Source organism: Sprattus sprattus, assembly GCF_963457725.1.
Source record: "Sprattus sprattus genome assembly, chromosome: 19".
Taxonomy (NCBI): domain Eukaryota; kingdom Metazoa; phylum Chordata; class Actinopteri; order Clupeiformes; family Clupeidae; genus Sprattus; species Sprattus sprattus.
The window spans coordinates 6,162,110-6,181,087 of record NC_137917.1 but is presented as its reverse complement, the minus strand read 5'-3'; the positions used below and the strand labels follow the sequence as shown (position 1 = coordinate 6,181,087).

Here is an 18,978-nt window from a genome sequence, read left to right as displayed (position 1 = left end):
TGCTACATTTTTTTATTTAAAAATCAGATATAAAACAATATATGATTTACACACGAGAAGGACTTTGTTACCTGTTATGTCATCTTGCTCCAAAATAATTATGTAAATCATTGTGGCAAGGTTTCATCCATGATAAAAATGTGGATATACAAAAATGTGGATATGTAATATTTGTATTAATACTATTTCTTTACACACAGCCTGTAATTCATCAACATATAAATAGAAATTAATGATTTATTTCAGTTTCAATTTGTACAAGTCTACTCATTTGGAAATTTGATCTCATTCTTGTGTTTATACATGTGTATGTATGCACTTAATGAAATACATTGGAATTGTATCTATATCACTGTTGTTTCCAGCACTAATAACAATAGCAATAGTGGCCTCCTACATTAAATGAATGAATCTGATTGTATATTCCTGGTCATACATATGTAACAATAGTAACAATTATATTATTCATATGAATGCACAAAGAAATCAATAAATATTTAAGAAATTAAAATGAAAAGTGACATATTCATGTTTATATACAATTTATGTACAATATATATCTATATTTACTTAATCAAACCACTGTTCCTTGTGTTTTACAACAGAATTCAGTTTTGGTCATCAGTCTTGTGCAACAAAAGTCTCTTCCAGGGTGATATCAGAGCCAAGTATCTCTCTACAGAGGACCCTCTCTGAGGTTTATCTCTCTAATCCATTTCCTCTACCTCCTCAATCTCTCCTAAAGTTTTCTCCCACAACAATAAATCTCTTGATAGTCTCCCATATATTTATCCCTGTTCCCTCTCTCTGTCCTTTGTCCACTGCCCTGGCTTTGTCTTTCCCCTTGTTCACCCTTTTACTCTCTGGTCCCTTCTTTCTCTTGATGTTTCTCTACAGCCTTTCTTCTTGACTCCTCTTTCTATCCCAGAGTTTATTCTCTCTATCCCTGCAGCACCAGACACACTCTCGCTCCCCCTAGCAGGGAGAGGCACCCATGCGCATGTGTGTGTGGTAGTGGGGTGGGCCTCCAGCAGAAGGGGGCATGGAGATGGGCAGCGTTTGGGTGGCTCCAGGCCCGTGTGCGGAGTGCAGTGGGTGGGAGTGGGAGTGGGAGTAGGAGGCAGCGCCCGGAGAATTAAGATGGTAGCTAGACCCAGAGGACTGGACGGAGGTGGAAACCATCCCCGCGGACTGTGCGCTATGCTGGGGGTTGCCCTTGGATGGAGGCTGGGGAGTCTGGTTGAGCTGTATGGAGAGGTCGCTGGAGCCCTCAGAGGCGCTGCGCACACGCTGGGAGGGTGGCCATGACTCAGGGTGGAGATACTGGCCACTGTAGTCACTACACTCCGACAGGCGGGGGCGGTAGAGAGCAGGATGTGGCCGGTACATCTCTTCTTCAGCATAGCGCTTCATGAATAGATAAACAGACATCACACCTGCCCCCTATATGTAAAAAAAAAAAAAAAGCAAGACAGGGTAAGGTTAAACAAAACGCAAGTGCAAACTGTTAGGTAAGAGACAGAAAAAAACATATGATTGAAAGCTGTAGTCAACAGAGAAATATTTGAGAAGGGCAAAGCTGGAGGGCAGCGACACAGACAAAAGAGGATCAAAGAGAAAGAGGCACTGATGCGTGAGCTAAAAAGTGGAAGGGATGAGTGAAGAAATGAGGTTGTGGATGAGGTCAAATCAGGCAGGCACAGCATGGCGGTGGCGAATTGGTTTGGACATTGCATCCCATTAGAGCAGTAATGCTGACAAGGAAGATGTATCCAAGACTAAATGTGAACAACTGTGTATGTGTGTGTGTGTGTGTGTGTGTGTGTGTGTGTCTGAGAGAGAGAGAGAGAGACAAGCAGAACGGAGAGAGACACAGTGTGACAGCATCAGAAGGATATTTTAAGCAAGGGAGAACAGACTATGATTAAAAAACATAGCGAGGAGAGCAATGGAGATGAAATTCTATCTGGTTGTGACAGAGAGAACATCGCCACATAACCAACACATAAGTCCCTCCCACAATGTCTGATCTGAGGCCACCTCAGTGTGCGGCTCTGAGAGCCCACACAAGGGAACCCTGCCCCCCACCCACACGCTCTCTCCGCCTCCACCACATGAATCACAGGGGAGTCGTGTGTGACTGAAGGGGATATGGGGTGGGGGTGGGAGTGGGAAGTGTGTGTGTGTGTGTGTGTGCGTGTGTGTGTGTGTGTGTGTGTGTGTGTGTGTGTGTGTGTGTGTGTGTGTGTGTGTGTGTATGTGTATGTGAGTGTGTATGTGAGTGTGTGTCTGTGCGTGTGTGTGTGTGTGTGTGTGTGTGAGAGAGAACGTGTGTGTGTGTGTGTGTGTGTGTGTGAATCCGCGCGTGTGTGTGCACGCATGTGTGTCTTAAGCACGCCTCCTTCCACCCATGGCTGGCTGATGGAGTCTGACGGCACTGGACTCCTGCTGACTCAGGGGAGTGGAGTTTTGGGCTCAAACTCCCATTCTGCCAGATCTGCACTACATCAGATCACACGCAAAATGGCTGACTGGCTGAGAAACAGGCTCTCGAGCTCTTGGCCTGAGCACCTAGCTGCAGCAGGGCTGCGCGTTAATTATTCCTGGGCCTGGCTGCACTTCAATTGCATGGCTCATTCCACCGAGAGAGGTGAGGGAGAGAAAGACTAAATCCGCTGGAAATGAGATAAAGGGGTGCAGGTGTGCAGTCATTATGGGATAAACAGTGAGTGAGTTGACTAAGTCAGCAGAACCGCATAACTCCGTTCAGTCTAAAATCTACTCCAGGGCCTTCTGTGAAAATGATGAGGGGAATGGATGAAAATTAGGTACAACCTTAGAATACTGAATTAGTGAAGTGCATTGGCCGAACCTTTTAACATCCTGTGCACAGTGCTGGCTAGTTTGTTTGGTGTTGTTAGAATGCACTGAAGTGGGATCCTGAATACAGTGACCATGGCAGCACTGTCTCCTGAAGCACTGAAGTGGGATCCTAACTACAGTGACCACGGCAGCACTGTCTCCTAAAGCATTGGTCCCCAACCATTAAAAGATAAGCCTTAGGAGTTTTTTGAAAGAAAAAACGTGAGCAAGAAGGACGTTATGGTGAGATGTATTTTCCACGTACTTAACATTCGTTTTTATGCCGGTCGTGCTATTTTATTTTTGCTGTATTTATCTGCCACACCTTGAAGGCCAGTCTTGTGAAAATAATGCCTACATTACCGGTCCGTGGTGCAAAAAAGGTTCGGGACCCCTGTCCTAAAGCACTGAAGTGGGATCCTAAATACAGTGACCACGGCAGCACTGTCTCCTGAAGCACGTCTGACAGTAACATCTGCACGGCCACTCAGCTAGAATAAATCGAACTGACGTGGTCAACTTAAGGCACCAGCTGCTTCACTGCTCATCCATATTGAATGGGTCAAACTTGATGTTCACCCGTGGTTATGCTTGAGTCAGGTAAAAGGTGCATAATGACACTGGCTGCCTGAAGTTAACTATGATATAACCTGAGCAATTTACTGAGCCTTCCATAAGATGGAAAAGAAATTCAAAATGCATTAAGGGGTTTTGAGACCAGAGGTTAAGCTAATTAACATAGAGTCCACTATGCAATCAACCAGCCACCTATGGTTACTTTGTAATGAACACCCTCACTCATTTCAGCAGGACTAAGTCACCTATTTCCTTTGTACACATGGAGCTACTCTCACCACCGGACCCCACCTTACATTAACCCCTTGACCTCTGACCTCTTTGAGGAGGAAGCTGCTGGCAGCGAAGGCGAAGGACCAGCCATAGCGGTAGTTGAAGAACAGCTCAGGCTCCCTGGGCCGGTTCATCACCTCATCGTTTATACTGGAGATATACAGCACCAGGCCCACCACAAGACTCAGCCCTGAGACAGAGAGAGAGAGAGAGAGAGAGAGAGAGAGAGAGAGAGAGAGAGAGAGAGAGAGAGAGAGAGAACAAGTAAGGCAAGTTGAGTGAGAATATACAAGACAAGACAGAACCATCATCTACAAAACAACAATAAGAGCACTGACAAATAATTAATCTGAAATGCGTGTGTGTACTTGTGAAAGAGATAAAGAGAGTGCGACAGTCAGAGAGAGACAGTGAGAGCAGGAGGGACTGTGCAAGTCGAGCGTAAGTGAGAAGTGCTAGCAGCGACTGTGGGCTTCCAGTGGAGATTGTGTGCATGATGGAGTCACACACACACACACAAACACACACACACACACATAGAGGCAAATGCATAAACTATGCCTCTGTCAAACCGCAGCACACACTACAGTAGTACGGCCTAAATAAATGACAGTGTCAGACTGTGTGCTGTGCTCACAGGAGACAGACAAGAGACTGGAGAGGAAAGATGGAGAGCTCTTTGTGGAAGACGGCACATCAGAGATAACAGGCAGTTTGTGTATTAGGATGACAACGTCAGGGCAGCCAAAATGCTACCAACGACGCGTGAATTATGGGACAGAAAAATACTTTAGAAAGGTAAATACAATTAATCTGACTTCATTACATCATTAAATGACCTCCAATATTACCGAGCAGTACACAAGCCAGTTTTAAGCTGGAGTGGTATGCCACACGAGGACTTATGAATGGTTAATGAATGTTTATTACAATAAACGGTAAGCTTAAATGTTACAAGAATGTAAGGTAAAATCCAAATGGAGGTTGGATGCAAATTTGACTTAATATTAATAACCCAATCCTGAAATGAATAAGAGAAGGAGGTTAGAATAGAGAATGGAGAATAGAGCTGAGGAGCAGGAAAGGAAAGGATCCCCAATCTCAAAGATAGAAGAAGAGAAGAGAAAGACCTAGACGAAGAATAAGATAATTTAATGTTACAAAACGTCTGGTTTTATACCTCAACACCCATCTATACATCTGGCCCAAACCAAAAACATTATGTCACACTATGGCCCTGCTATCTTAGGACAAAATCCTGGCCCAAACGACCACTTTATTGGAGGTGGATGTATCAGCAGGCTTATTTACATACAGATCTTTAATGATACTCCAAATTACAAAATATGTGCAGGTATTTGAGCCCATCTTATTCTCAGAGTCAAACCAGTATCAGACTGCTGCTCGCAGAGCAAAAATCAGTAGTTGCCACAAACATCGTGGGACCTCCCCTTCACTTAGGTCAACATGAGTGGAGGTTGGGAGGTGTGGGGAGGTGTGGGAGGTGTGGGCGCAAATGTGACTGTAAACAATGCAAGCCTTTTGTTATGAGAAGATCAGAGAACATTTCTCTGCTATTCTGCCTCTATGCTCAGACCTTGGAGATTGGGGTGTCCATTTTCTAAATGTTAGCATCCTCATCCGCAGAAAGCTAGAGGGAAAATAAGTTGGGAAGCTATGAACTCTGCCGAAATGATGTGACTAAAAAAATGGACAGAGAGCGAGCAGGATGTGAAGGAGAGATAAAGGGAGGTAGACTCACAAGAAAAGATCATTGTAAGATGAACTACTACACCATGTCCCTGGGCCTGAGCTCATAGCCCCTGTCAGTGTTACTGAAATGCAATGTTAACAAGTGCAGTAGGCAGCTGCATAGTTATCAAACCGTGATGCTAAATAATAACCACGTTAGGCTGGCACTCTGGAGAGTTAGCTGCTAGGATTTATACCTCTTACTTGTTTGAGCTTGGGAGAGACGCACACACTCCTCCCAGTTACAGTAGAACACAGTGGCATAAGAGGATCAAAGGTCAGTATTTCAGAGGCTCTGTCTATGCACCTTGCATAGCAGGTCACATGATACTTCAACCAACACCACTCATTGATATTCCAAAAACAATCTGGCCAATGCCAGGACATAAGCAGTTCTACCTATCTAAATGGTGTGATATGAGAAAGGGTATTGCCACCTTGTGGTCAGAATAGGGCATTACAGAATGAGTCTTGTCAGCAAATAGGTCGCACAGCAGCACAAGACTGATGCGTTAAGCGTTTCCCTTTCATAACAGACCAGGGGGAATAATCCCAGCATTGGCTTAAAACTGCTCACTCGACAGGTATCATACTTAGAGAAGACAGGGACAAATGCAATCTTGCTACATATATTCAGAGGTCTAATTAAAACCCAACATAACTACTTTTCTGTGGCAGGGGTGACAATTAATGTTGTCGAATGTACTGGCAATCAGAAATCACACATTGATACAGGCACAACATGACATAATAGTTTGGTGTTTGAGCATGACAATAAAAAAAAATCACAAATGTATTTTGCATATCCTATTGTTCAAATAAAAAACATTTAGATGGTACCTATCATTGGTCTAATTCATTGTCATCATCAAACGTTTGAATGTTGAATAGTTTAAGAAAAACAATGATTGGCAGGCAAGTGAAATCCCAACTGAAGAAAGTGTTGTGTAATACCTGAGAGGATGAAGAAGATTCCAGAGACGAAGGCTAGAATGGTGCGCTGTGGGCGGATGTGTCCGATGTTGCTAATGATGAAGCCGGTGAAGACGAAGAGGAGGGACACCATGGGGAATGGGGTGGCTGTTCGCACCATCTCTAGCAGAGCATAGGGACAAAACAGCATTACAGAGAGAACGCTTAGTGCATGTTTGTGTGCGTGTGTGTGTGTGTGTGTGTGTGTGGGGGGGGGGGGGGGGGGTGGGTGGGTGTGTGTGTGTGTGTGTGTGTGTGTGTGTGTGTGTGTGGGTGGGTGGGTGGGTGTACATGTGGGTGTGTGCACAAAAGCAGCTATTGATCATACATGTATGTTCCATGACAGCAGTCTCTTTATGGAAATTAGACATCCACTGTTACTGTAGTATTACAGGGAGATTGAGAACACATGAAATTATGTAAGCTTGCATTGAGCAGTATTTCTCTCAGTGTTTCTCTATGATAAGGGAGGAATTGTCCATTGTCCTATTGGTCTTATTTTTCACAGAACACTTTTTTAATGTAATGTTCATTCAATAGAAGTTTATTTTCATTTTGGTATGCTTCAGAAGGTTGAAATCAGCATAAGTTCTCTCACTAATAAACAACAGACAACAGAGACAATTGATTCCCATTTCCATCAATCTCTCAATCTGACACAACTTCAGTATGATCCACATTGTTTTTGTGAAGCTCAGCTATTCTCCAGTGTAAGATTATGCTGAACAACATCTGTGGACAAAAGGCTTTACAACACAGACAGCATATTCCCCTCTTCAACATGTCCAATAACACATACAGTTATAATTAACATATTAAAATACTCTAAATGTGTGAGTGTGTGAGTGTATGTGTATGTGTATGTGTGTGTGTGTGTGTGTGTGTGTGTGTGTGTGTGTGTGTGTGTGTGTGTGTGTGTGTGTGTGTGTGTGTGTGTGTGTGTGTGTGTGTGTGTGTGCGTGTGAAAAGCTAACTTGTATAGCACGTCTGTGATGTTCATGCATGCTCTAGAGGGTCTTGAAAACAGCAGGGCATTAAAAAAAGAAGATGAAAGACTGATTCAGAAAGAAAAACTCACGGCATTAGTCATTCAGTTTGAAAACCACTACTTATAGAGAGCTATAGATGTTCACTGAGTGATGGCCAAAGAGGTCAATGTTGCTGTTGTAAGGAAGTATCAGGGACCAGCATCAGTATAAAAACGTGCTAGTCTAACACGCTAATTATCAATGTGTAACAGCACACTAATACTTACAAGTACTCTAATCTATTATCACTCCCTATGTTACACTGTACTCCACTGTACTAGGGGCAGTTCATCATGATTATGTCACAGTACCTGACAAGCAATACAGTCACAGAGAGCCTATTGATCCCTGTTTGACTCTTCATCCAAGATGTAGTTTGCTTTGTTATTCATGCAATCTATATACAGTATGGTTTGACAAGTTACTTTGAACAGATGTCTTATCAGTGGAGTCATACACATTAAATAACTGCCCTCAGAAGAGACAGTTATCTTCTCGCACTTATTTTTTTACACCTACGACGTTACACGACATTAGCAAGGTGAGGTCCTGGACTTCCGATTCCACTTCTGCTGAATGTGCGCCCTAGCTAGCCCAGATGTTAATTCAAGCACCATGTCATCCAGTTTTTTACGTTGTTTTTTTATGATACCCTGATAAGTGGATGAATACATTAAGTTCACTTACTCAAAATGTTTGCTGTGTTTTCTGATGTGATTTCAATTTCAGGCTCATTGAAGTATTCTGCTGCAACACATCTCCCCTTCTCTGCACCTGAGAGAAGACAGAGAGGAGGAGAGTAAATATTGTGATAGTACCTGCCATAAATAAGACCTTCTCAGAAAGATCCAGTAATTGCACTGCTGGTTCTCTGGAGAGAGACGCCATAACAGCATGAATGTCTGAATCCTCTTGTTTCTAACCGGCTATGAAGCAGGTCCTCCAGAGTCCTGAATGCAGCGCCATCTTCACCTCCATGGTCTGGTTCTGCTGCAGCACGATGCCCTCCTCCATAAGCAGCCAGTAGTCCGTCGACACGGCAACCCCCACCAGGAGAAGCCCACACGCCCCAAACACGGAGGAGAGCAGCGTCAGAGCTCGGCTGCTGCACGAGCTCATCTGCAGGGACACCGGTGAGAAAAACAACGACATGAGCCTTATCATAAACCATTAGGAGACAGTGGTCAAACCAACAACCAGGAACACAAGTGAGGTACAAGTCCATGCCTAAGATGCAGTGATGAGAGATGGCAAATTAGTACCATGGTAACGCCACATAGAAAAACAACACTGACACGGAAGCAGTGGATATTTCACAACAGAAACACAAGAGAATGAAGACACATATGTTAGTAGTGTCTCTCAGTTAATGCTCTTTGTAATGACAGCACATCAATGACAAGCCACTGATGCATGAAGAATCATCATCAGTGAGTATTATAGTAAGTATAAAATTGCTTGGATGGGGAGCTAACTGAAAGTGAGAGGAGGTCTGTGTGGAGAGGAAAGAGAAAGAAAAAGTAGAAGGACAGTCAGGGGAGATGAGATGAGAACAGAGACAAGTCTCTGTTACAGAGGGACAGAATAGACAGGGACAGAATGAAAGAAGGTTAGAGCTGTTTGAAGTAAGTAAGTAAGTGAGTGTGAGTGTGTGTGTGTGTGTGCAGGGGGGGTCAACTGAGAGTTAGTTCCACCTGCTGGGTCGTTGTTATCTCAGCCAACCACATTAAAGGTCAAAGTTCACCCAGCAAGGATGGTGATGGCAAGTCGAGCAGAAAGTGAGATATCATCAAATGATGTCTGACAATTCAAAGAGCACAAAACTGTTTTGGACACACATATGTGCACGCACACGCACACACACTCACACGTTCACACACAGACACACACACACACACACACATACACACACACACACACACACACACACACACACACACACACTCACACACGCACACAGGGGAATGGTCAATCCTTTCAAACATGTTCTCCTTCAGCAAGTAATGACTCACACATGGAGATCCCATACTTTAAATCTGCTCCACTGGGTTAAAGCAAAATAACCCATTTATCCCCAACTGGTCATACATGCACGCACACATACAAACATGCACACGTGCCCCCACCCACACACACATCACAAACGTTCACGTCACATCACACATGTGTATAAGCACACAAATATACACGTGCACACTTACACATACAAAATCCACATGCATGCACAAACACATGTGTGGACACAAAAATGTATCCACATGCACCAAAGGGTACACAGGCGCACCAGCACACCCCTTTCAGATTTTGGTCCCCTGTCCATTCTTACAAATCAATACGTGGTTGAAGACTCCTTCTAGTCAGCCTGCAAATGGCAGCCTTTTGCTGTAGCTGTGCAGGGAGCTGTAGAATGGCTTGAGGTTAAACAGGCTGAGTTGCTGAGCATGCCGGTTACGCAGGTCATGCAGTGACCTATGGAAGACGCCGTTATTGTGCAATGAATGGTGAAAGAGATGCACAGTGAAATAAGGCTGCTTTGAGTGAAGACATGAGGACTGGCAAACACAGAGATAAAAGAATGGGAATGAGAGAGAAACCAAAAGAGAGACCTATAGTAATTTGTATTCTTTGTTTATTTATAGCCTAGCCATAAAACCTTGCCAAATGTGCCATGCCATGAGAGCATATAGTTCTCTATTGCAATATAATCCTCTATTTAACAGTGGTGCAGTAATACTGGTGGAGTTCTCATGTATTAATTTAAAGTATACATTTTGTACACTCTTAATTATGCTATGGAGACACTAACATGTAGTGTGTACTACTCCATCAACTCAAATGTGCCTTTACAGTATGGGTGTGACATCTTCAGGGTGAACACAGCCTACTGACTGCTTGGTGGCCATGCCCTGGACAGCAGTGCCATGTGGGGGACGCGGCATGCTCTGTGTCATGGCATGACCCTCACACCCACTATCTGGGTCCACTGTTTACAGGTTTTAATCAATTCTTAATTACTCAAATTCACTATTTATCAGAAAGCATCATGACTGGGTGGGAGAGTGTGCTTTGCTCAGCCAGATATTGGGCCTCATGCAGGAGGTATTCAACCAACACATTTCCTCCTATGTTTGTTCATAGTCAACGATTTGTTCTTATTTTGTTTAGAGCCACTGATTTCTGGGATTCACAGATGTTTTCTTATTTTTGCTCTTCTAAAACATCTAGTTTTCAGTCCACGAAAAAAGGGAGATTGCACAGATCTACTGTATATGATGATACAGATGGACGGCTGTGCACCCTTTCAGATTACCAAAAAATACTCTTTGGCATGTGCCAGGGTATTTCCACACGGCACAGCAATTGCCCTAATGTAGGGTTTAGGGGGCGTTGCCTACGCTAATAACAAAACAATCAGCCATGATCCTCCAATTTATGATCAAATGGGATTCATCACTCAGGGAAAGAGCAGAGTTGGATGGAAGAGAATGTGTACTGCATCTGGAGTAGGGATGGGTATCGTTTGGGTTTTTTCCGATACCGGTACATAACCGATACTTTTAAAACGATACCGGTGCCTAAACGGTGCCAGAACCGATACTTTTTTTTTTTTTTTAATTAAAGACATTAGGCTTATTTATTGCCAAGGCAAATCGTTTTCTTTAAATTTAACAATATATTAACTGTTTGAGGTATACTATAAATAAAAATAAATACAAAACACTTGGCTTCAAACCTTTTAACTTCAAACTATGAACAATATATTAACTTATAACAACTGTTTACAGTATACTTAAATAAATATAAATAAATACATAACAAACTCTGTACACACACTTCACACTTCAGTAGTACTTTTGCAGAAATATGAGCATGTTTGCCTTCAGAGTAAAACAAATATTAATTAGTTTGCATTTATTTAAACCCACTGGTTTCGTGAATGTGTACTGCCCCTTTAAAAGTTTAGCTTCAGGGCCTCTTGTTGTATGCTGCACGTCGCGTTGTTTGAATCTTTTTGTGCGAAATACAGCCACACTTTTGATCGTTTACCTTTCGACATTTTCTCCGTTATATTGATGGCTAGCTCTGTTTGTGCTTGCTCTGTGCAAGGCTGCCTGCTCTTCGCTGTCAGACTGTTGCAATGTTATTGTAGCGTCCAAGTTAGTGCTCTCTTAAGAACTCACATTGAGAAGGAATATCTTTGGATGAGACGGTAGCTCTCCGTTTAATAAAGCGTATCCAACTTCTGCTTAGAACAACCACACTTATCTTGAAACCAAAACCACACGCAAGTCAACCCATTACCATGGCAACTCCTCAACACAAATCCCGTTTCCACTAGTCCCATACGGAATGCAGCGTGAGCGACACAGGCGAGAGTCTATATTGGGAGATGGAGCAGTTTTATATGTGCCCCACGAAATCTGTTATCAACACAAAAAAGTATACAGATCGTACTCAGAAAGATCTACGCCACTAACGTTACTTCTCGCTAGCTATCGCTAGTTTTGTTAAATTATAAAAATTTTAATTAAAAAAAAAAAAAAAAAAAAAAAAATTATCTGCTCAGGCACTGAAAGGAAGCACCGAAATCTGCGTTGCATTTCGGTCCGGGTAGGTATCGGTTGTATGGAACCGGTGCCGTATTGGTACCGGTTCTCGGTACCCAACCCTAATCTGGAGTTGACGTCACTTATTTTTTCTTCAACAGAAAATTAAGAGAAGATATAACACAAATGTAAGAGATTGTTGCTGCATAAGGCTCTGTGTTTTCGTTATGAGGAGAATGTTGGGTAACCCCACGGGGCAGAATGTCATGCCCTTGGTGTTGCCTTCTGTCTGGTCATTCGCTCTAATTTGAGGGTTTGGAGGTTGAAATCAATTGCTATTTAACTAAAATCAGTCTGCCAGTCTGACAAGATGTTCTCTCTCTTTGGCATGACTGTGAATCAGGATGTGATGGTCCCATTTTAAATAATTATAGTATAGGAACAGACTGTGTCCTCTCTCGCTCTCTTTGTGTATGTGCCATAACTGTGTGTGTGCATGGGTATGTGTGTTTAAGGGTGAGTATATATGTGTGTAGGCCTATTTGTGTGTGTGTGTGTGTGCTTGTGTGTGTGTGTGTGTGTGTGTGTGTGTGTGTGTGTGTGTGTGTGTGTGTGTGTTTACGCGCTGGTATTTTTTGTCTTGTCTTGTTTTCAGCCTGTCATTTCTTGTCTGTCTCCCAGTGCTGGTGACTCAGATCAGCACCCTAAGCACTCTCACTGCGTGAAGCTCACATTTAGCAGGAGAGGAGGAGAGGAGAGGAGAAGAACATTCTGAAAAGAGACATGGAGAGAGGAAGGGAAAGGAGGGCAAGGAGGGAAGAGGATGGAAGAAAAAAAGAAGGGGAGGGAGCGAAGAACGAACGAGAGGGCAGGAAGGACAAATGGAGGAACAGAGTGGGAATAAGGGACGGGAAGACGGGGGACTAACAGAGCAGGAGCAGATAAAATGAGTGAGAAAAGGGTGTCAAATGGTAGAGATGTTCCGAAAATGTACGCCACAGTTATTAGGGCAAGGTCAGGAATTGTTTGGTTTAGTGTCTGGACACCCAGTGACAGAGTGCCAACAACTTCTTAGTTAGCACATCATTACATAACTCACTGACAGACAGATGAAGACGGCCTCTGCCAAAATGTTGTCAAAAGCCTTGCAGCTAAGTTCATTTGTGACCTGTCAACTGTTTTATGCCTGTTCCCACTAGAACCAGCACCCTTATACTGACTGAATGCCTGCTTATGGCATCCTGGTGGAAGGAGGTAAACACCAACGATAAGGTCAGACTTCACGTGCAATATGTAGTTTTTGTTGTAAAAACTAAAGTGCCTTACAATTGAATCAATGATTTGGATATAATTCTCAACATTTCTGTGCATTTTACGGTCTGTTTGAGATGTGGAAATTTTGTTTACACTTTCCTGTCCCTATAAAATTCAGCTTAGCGCAAGATAAACACCTGAAACCGTTTCTTTGAATATTACCAATTTACAAACTGCTTTACACACTGAAGAGACAGAGTAAAGAGATAACACTAAGAGATGATAATAAGTCAAATATCAGGGGTCCTCCACGTAGTGGGCTACAACAAGATGGATCTGATTACATTATTGATCACCACCATTACTATCAACAAGTACCATTACCTGTATAGACACTATAATATGATTTAAATATGTTCGCACATCACTCAGCACTGAGACTAAACTTTTGATAAAATTGCCATTGGAATTTCCATGTGTTATGAAGCCTATACACACAGAAAAAAAGAATAGTAAGAATGGACATGTCAAGAGAATGATAGGGGCTTTGAGACCAAAAGAGCAGTGATGATGGAGGAAGATTCACCCAGAGACAAAGAAACAAAGACAATGGGTTTTTAACAGTGAACAGCGAAAAAAATAAAATAAAAACACAACATCAGCATCAGCATGGACTATCTTCACTAAAGCAGACGCCCCTGATGGAGTCCGAGTCACACAGGAGTCGTAGCACAGCCAGAGGGCAGTCACAGCACAGACTTGGGGAGGGGGACAGGCGTGCGCTGGCTACCACCGTACAGGGGCACAGGGGGACACCACACAGGAGTCAACGAGGAGTCTTAAGTGCTCACAGCTGTCTGTTGTTGCATAATGTGAATGGCAGATCGGAGCGGCACACACACACACACACTCTCCCAGGAGCAGACAAGGCTGCCCACTGATCAGAGAGGAGCCCTGGGTGCCTAGAATGCAAGGCTGAGTGAAGAGAAGAAGACAGCTTTTGGAGAATGGAAAATGCAACAGTAGAGATCAGAGTCAAAGTGAAGGTGTGCATTGTTGAGTGTCCCATATGTAAAAATAAATATACACAGTAAAGAAAATACAAACCATCTGTTTTTCTCCCTATCATAGGTTAGTGTTTTCTATGTGTTTGTAAAGTAACGGGACTGGATTTGCCGAATACCGGTAGGCTAAAGGCCTTTACAACACATGCACATTACAACATGGCAGCGGCATATTCTATATTGACTGTCATCCTCAACAAGTAATCCCATTCCAGCACCCGTTCGACTTCATCTCCTGTGTCAAGGTGAACATGAATGACTAGGAGTTTGAATGTGTAAGTGTGTGAATGCTCACTAATAAACTATCTAATGACCAACCAAAAAGTCTGTGTTGCTAAAATATCCCCATTTTACCTGACTTGTTATTACCTTTCAAACCAAGTCGACCTTGCAACACTTGCAGTTTGTACAGTTAAACTGAACGACTAATAAAAACAACAATATCTAGCATACTACAAAATGCTGGCGACAAATAATTAACTAGTTTTCATGCTACCATACAAAGCGCGCGGGATGCAATAACAGCTCAGTTCTAGGTACGCGTGCTGTAGCTTCACTTATTAAACCACCGAGGCATCAAATGTATGGGCATTAGAAACAGCCACTAACCGTTACACCGTTACAGTAACACGTTTTCACGTTAAAGTTAAAGGAGCTTTACACAATTCTAAAGCGAACGCTATAAATACCCGCGTCATGCAAAAGAGAGTTCCACTCACCCTTTCAGTTAAGCCAACACAATGGAGCGGGCGGACAGAGGAGTCGGGAACCTCACGCCACGACTGCTTGGTAGATTTTGCTGTTCTCTCCCTCTCCCTCTCTCTCTCTCTTCGCCTGTCTCACGTGTGTTCCCCCTCACGCCCCCTTCGCTTCTCTCTCTCTCTCTCTCTCTCTCTCTCTCTCTCTCTCTCTCTCTCTCTCTCTGTCCCTCTCGGCACTGCGGATAACTGGTCGACTGTGCTGTCTCTATCACAAGGACAGGCAAATTGAAAAAAATGGACATCCAGATAGAAGGCAAATATTGAGCTCGTGTCACATGTGGCAGTGTTCTTAAGGTAAGGACACACCCACCAATAACTGCTTCTAGGGGCTTCCAGAGTAGACTACTTGTAGCTGATTCTCAAGTGAAATTTGACTGTGAGGAATGGAACTGCTCAGGGGCAAGAGACCACAAAAATCAAAGCAGCAGGGTGGAAATTCAAGGGACTGAACTAAAAAAAAATAGATGTATGGGAGAGAGGGAAACAAAGAAGACAGGGAAAAATGTATATACGGTAATAAATTGTTAAATGCCTTGCAGATGTGCTTTATCAAAGTGACAGACACAAGTTTCTGACTAAAGTGAGAGAGACAGAAACAGAGCCAGATAGGCACTGTAACAAGTGTGCAGTTCAGACAGTTGTGACACTGACTATATCCTCCTTTGAATACGGAACTGGCGCAGTCAACTAAGAGAAGCTTGTTCAAATGGACACTGTTAGGAGACCTATCTTAATCATACCACATAGTATTATACTTCACTGTCACCACACTCGCTTCCCACTCTTCATCTTGCCCCCTCCTCCTCTTTCTCTCCTCTCCTGTGATCTCTCCATCCCATGGCCTATTTTTAGATCCATGGTGGAGAAATCCTATATTTTTAGAAGTGATATCAATAGCACACAGCACACTCTGACCCCAGGGAGAGAAAATAGAGAAAAAAAAGAGGTAGAGCGAAGAGACGGGTCAGGTTGTGTCAGAACTAAGTCATTTTCATTTCATCGTGGCTGAAGAAATGCATTTTACATGTCTCTTTTTAATGCTTTTTATTCATTAAAAAAACAGAGCTCACCAAACGGTGTGCTTGTCATTGTTTGGATACTTGTGGATTGTGTATGGTAACTCAACTTCAGTTCCTTTCGCGAGTATACTCAATAAATAGCTAAAATCCTAAGAAATCAAAAGGAATGAACAAGTATATGGATGTAAATGGATGTCATTGAATGTGAATGATCTTGTGAGGCAGAGAGAATGAAATAAATATATGAAAAGAACAGGGATGAGGAGAGGTAAAGGAGGGAGGTTGTATAAGTTGTTAATAGCTAGGCTATCTGTGGGTACGTCGTTATATCACCATCTTCCAGAGGGACAACACTCTAGCGAACAGAGGCGACAATCATGGAGAACTCGGATAGATAGGAGGGGGCCAAGGAGACAGAAACTGAACAACCAAGCCAGTGGTTCTGCTGCTTCAACAACTTCACCACCGCAAATGGAGAGAGTGAAGGAGAGGGTTGGGGAGATAGGCTTGTACAGTAGAGGTTAAAAAGAAGAGCAACACAAGAAAACACTGGGGAGTACTGGACTATGAGTTAGAACTGCCCTAGAATGAGGGTGGATGGACCAGCCAAACACAATAAACACAACATTCCTCCATTTTGAAATAGAACTGATTCACTTTATTTTATTTCAGAAACCCATGGGCCAGACACAAAAGATGACATGACCACACTAATAAAGATACACGTTTATCTTATTTGAGTAAACTTCACAGTCTTTCTTTTTTATCTACTGCATCTATTTATTCATGGTCGTATAATATTAAACAAAAATACATTAAAAACAACCTCTGCTTTGTGTAAATGTGGCTTTGATGACAAGCTATGATTTACGTTACAGAATTAATAGGTATGTTTTATTTATGCTTTGAACAAGGGCAAGGGCAAGACAAGGGCAAAACATTTTCATTATTGTTCATCAGTAGATATTCAGCTTCCCCATGGCTGTGGCATGATTAAACATTAGAGACGGACAAACAAGAACATGCTTAAGTCAACAGAATGTATTTACTGTAACAAGCCAGGGGGATATCAATGTGTGTAGGAATCTAAAGTATATTAATAACAACCTTGAACCTTCCCATGGGCGGTGCGAGACAAGTGTAGGCATTGATTTAGACAACGGCATTTATAGTTCATGTTCATTGTGTGGTACATGTACTTCATGCTTGAGTGTTTACAGGGTATGCTGATTGGCAACTGGTTATGTATTTGATGGCACATTGATTATGAAGCAGTTAAGTCTGACATTACTCTTGCATTCATGTTGTCTCCATGTCTATGGACACAGAGCCAGACTGAGCGCTGACACTATTTGTCTAGAGAAGTGACATGAGATGACTTAAGTAAAGTACTTTGTGCAGCTAGATCAGTCATTGAAGAAGTCCATTTTCACTGAAGGACAGCAACTTGAAAAGCATGACAATAAAAAGGAACAACACATTTCACTGTGAACATGCCCTGCCCTTCATTTCCTAAATTAAGTAAAGGTCAATTGTAACTTCAGACCTTATATCACCCAGTGTGGCTCAGAGATATTTTTTCTTCACTGTAGAACAAAGAGTCCTTCTATCTTTTTACATCCTCTCTGTTCTCTAGTGGAGTGGGAGCATTAATTGAGTTTTCTCATGACACATTTAACTTTTGAGGTCACAGCTCAATGATTGAGTCCTATGCTGCTTCACTGGGTAAAAGAGAAAGATCCCCAGTTGTCTCTGTGAGATTCATGGCTTGCTATGGCCCAGTTTTACCATTAACCCGGATACTGTTTGCAGCCCAAAGCCCACACTTGTCCAGTTCAGTCTACCAAAGTGAAGGGTAGTTGCAAAAGGTTGACATTATGTATGGGTAGAGATTACTACTGATGGATTTCAATGATGAAACGTCTGCCAACCGAATGGTACAAAGATGAGTGCATTTGCACATTTGGAATGGAAAAGACTTATACACAATTCCGTCTAGTTATTCTGTCAGTTGAAAGTTAAAAGAAATTAAACAAAGAACAGTTATCCAAAATCATCCAATGTATTTCACTCTCTCTTGAAGGTTACTCCATGCTCTGCTTTGTGGACACATAGACCCAGGCATTGCAGTAACATAAAATACTCTATGGACACACACACACACACACACACACACACACACACACACACAAACACACACACACACACACACACACACACACACACACACACATACAATAACACACACAAATACATGTAACTACAATGGGTTGCACAGTCCCTCAGTTGCACGCTGACGGTGATGGATCTGCAGAGCCGTACTGCGGGCTTCTCCTCACCTCCGATGTCACTTGTGGTATCTAGCGGTGTCACTGATGGCTTGATGTCTGCGGGGGCGAGCAGGTTTAAGATGCATGAGGGCGCTGTTATCGCTTAATGCAAAGTCAGCCCTCTCACAGGTCAAGCAGCCTAGGTCATTCCAGGTCAGAACTGGGCCAGATTTTAAAGTTCACATGGAATCAGCCCTCTGACAGAAAAAGGGGTAATGTAGCAGTACTATAATTGTAAGAATGTAAGATAATTATGACAGATTTATGCAGGTAGATTGTGTGTATGTGTGGGCCGGTTGCATTCTACATTGTCCAATTATTGATAATAAGACTTTGGTAAATATTTAACAGTATATTTTACTGGCAGTATACATACAATTCTCTGAAAAGTATTGGGCTATGTACTGTATTATATTGAGCTGCTTTACAGCCAAAAAGAAGAAAAAAGTGCAACTGTCATTGTGCAAAAGACATTTAACACATAAGCAAATAGATTTGTCATTTAAACTGCTTTTCTTTATCTGACCATTCTCTGATACC

General features: G+C 42.7%; 1 protein-coding gene across 1 annotated transcript; it reads right to left on the bottom strand.

Annotated features, from left to right (window-relative positions):
• Positions 1–975: 975 nt before the first annotated feature.
• On the bottom strand, positions 976–14,133 carry cacng7b (calcium channel, voltage-dependent, gamma subunit 7b; the record flags this gene model as incomplete). The annotated part of the gene is made up of 6 exons (XM_080857781.1): positions 976–1,443; positions 3,756–3,901; positions 6,418–6,558; positions 8,151–8,237; positions 8,387–8,582; positions 14,116–14,133. 6 exons carry the CDS (start codon positions 14,131–14,133, stop codon positions 976–978), a joined length of 1,056 nt encoding a protein of 351 aa, XP_080713907.1.
• Positions 14,134–18,978: the final 4,845 nt, after the last annotated feature.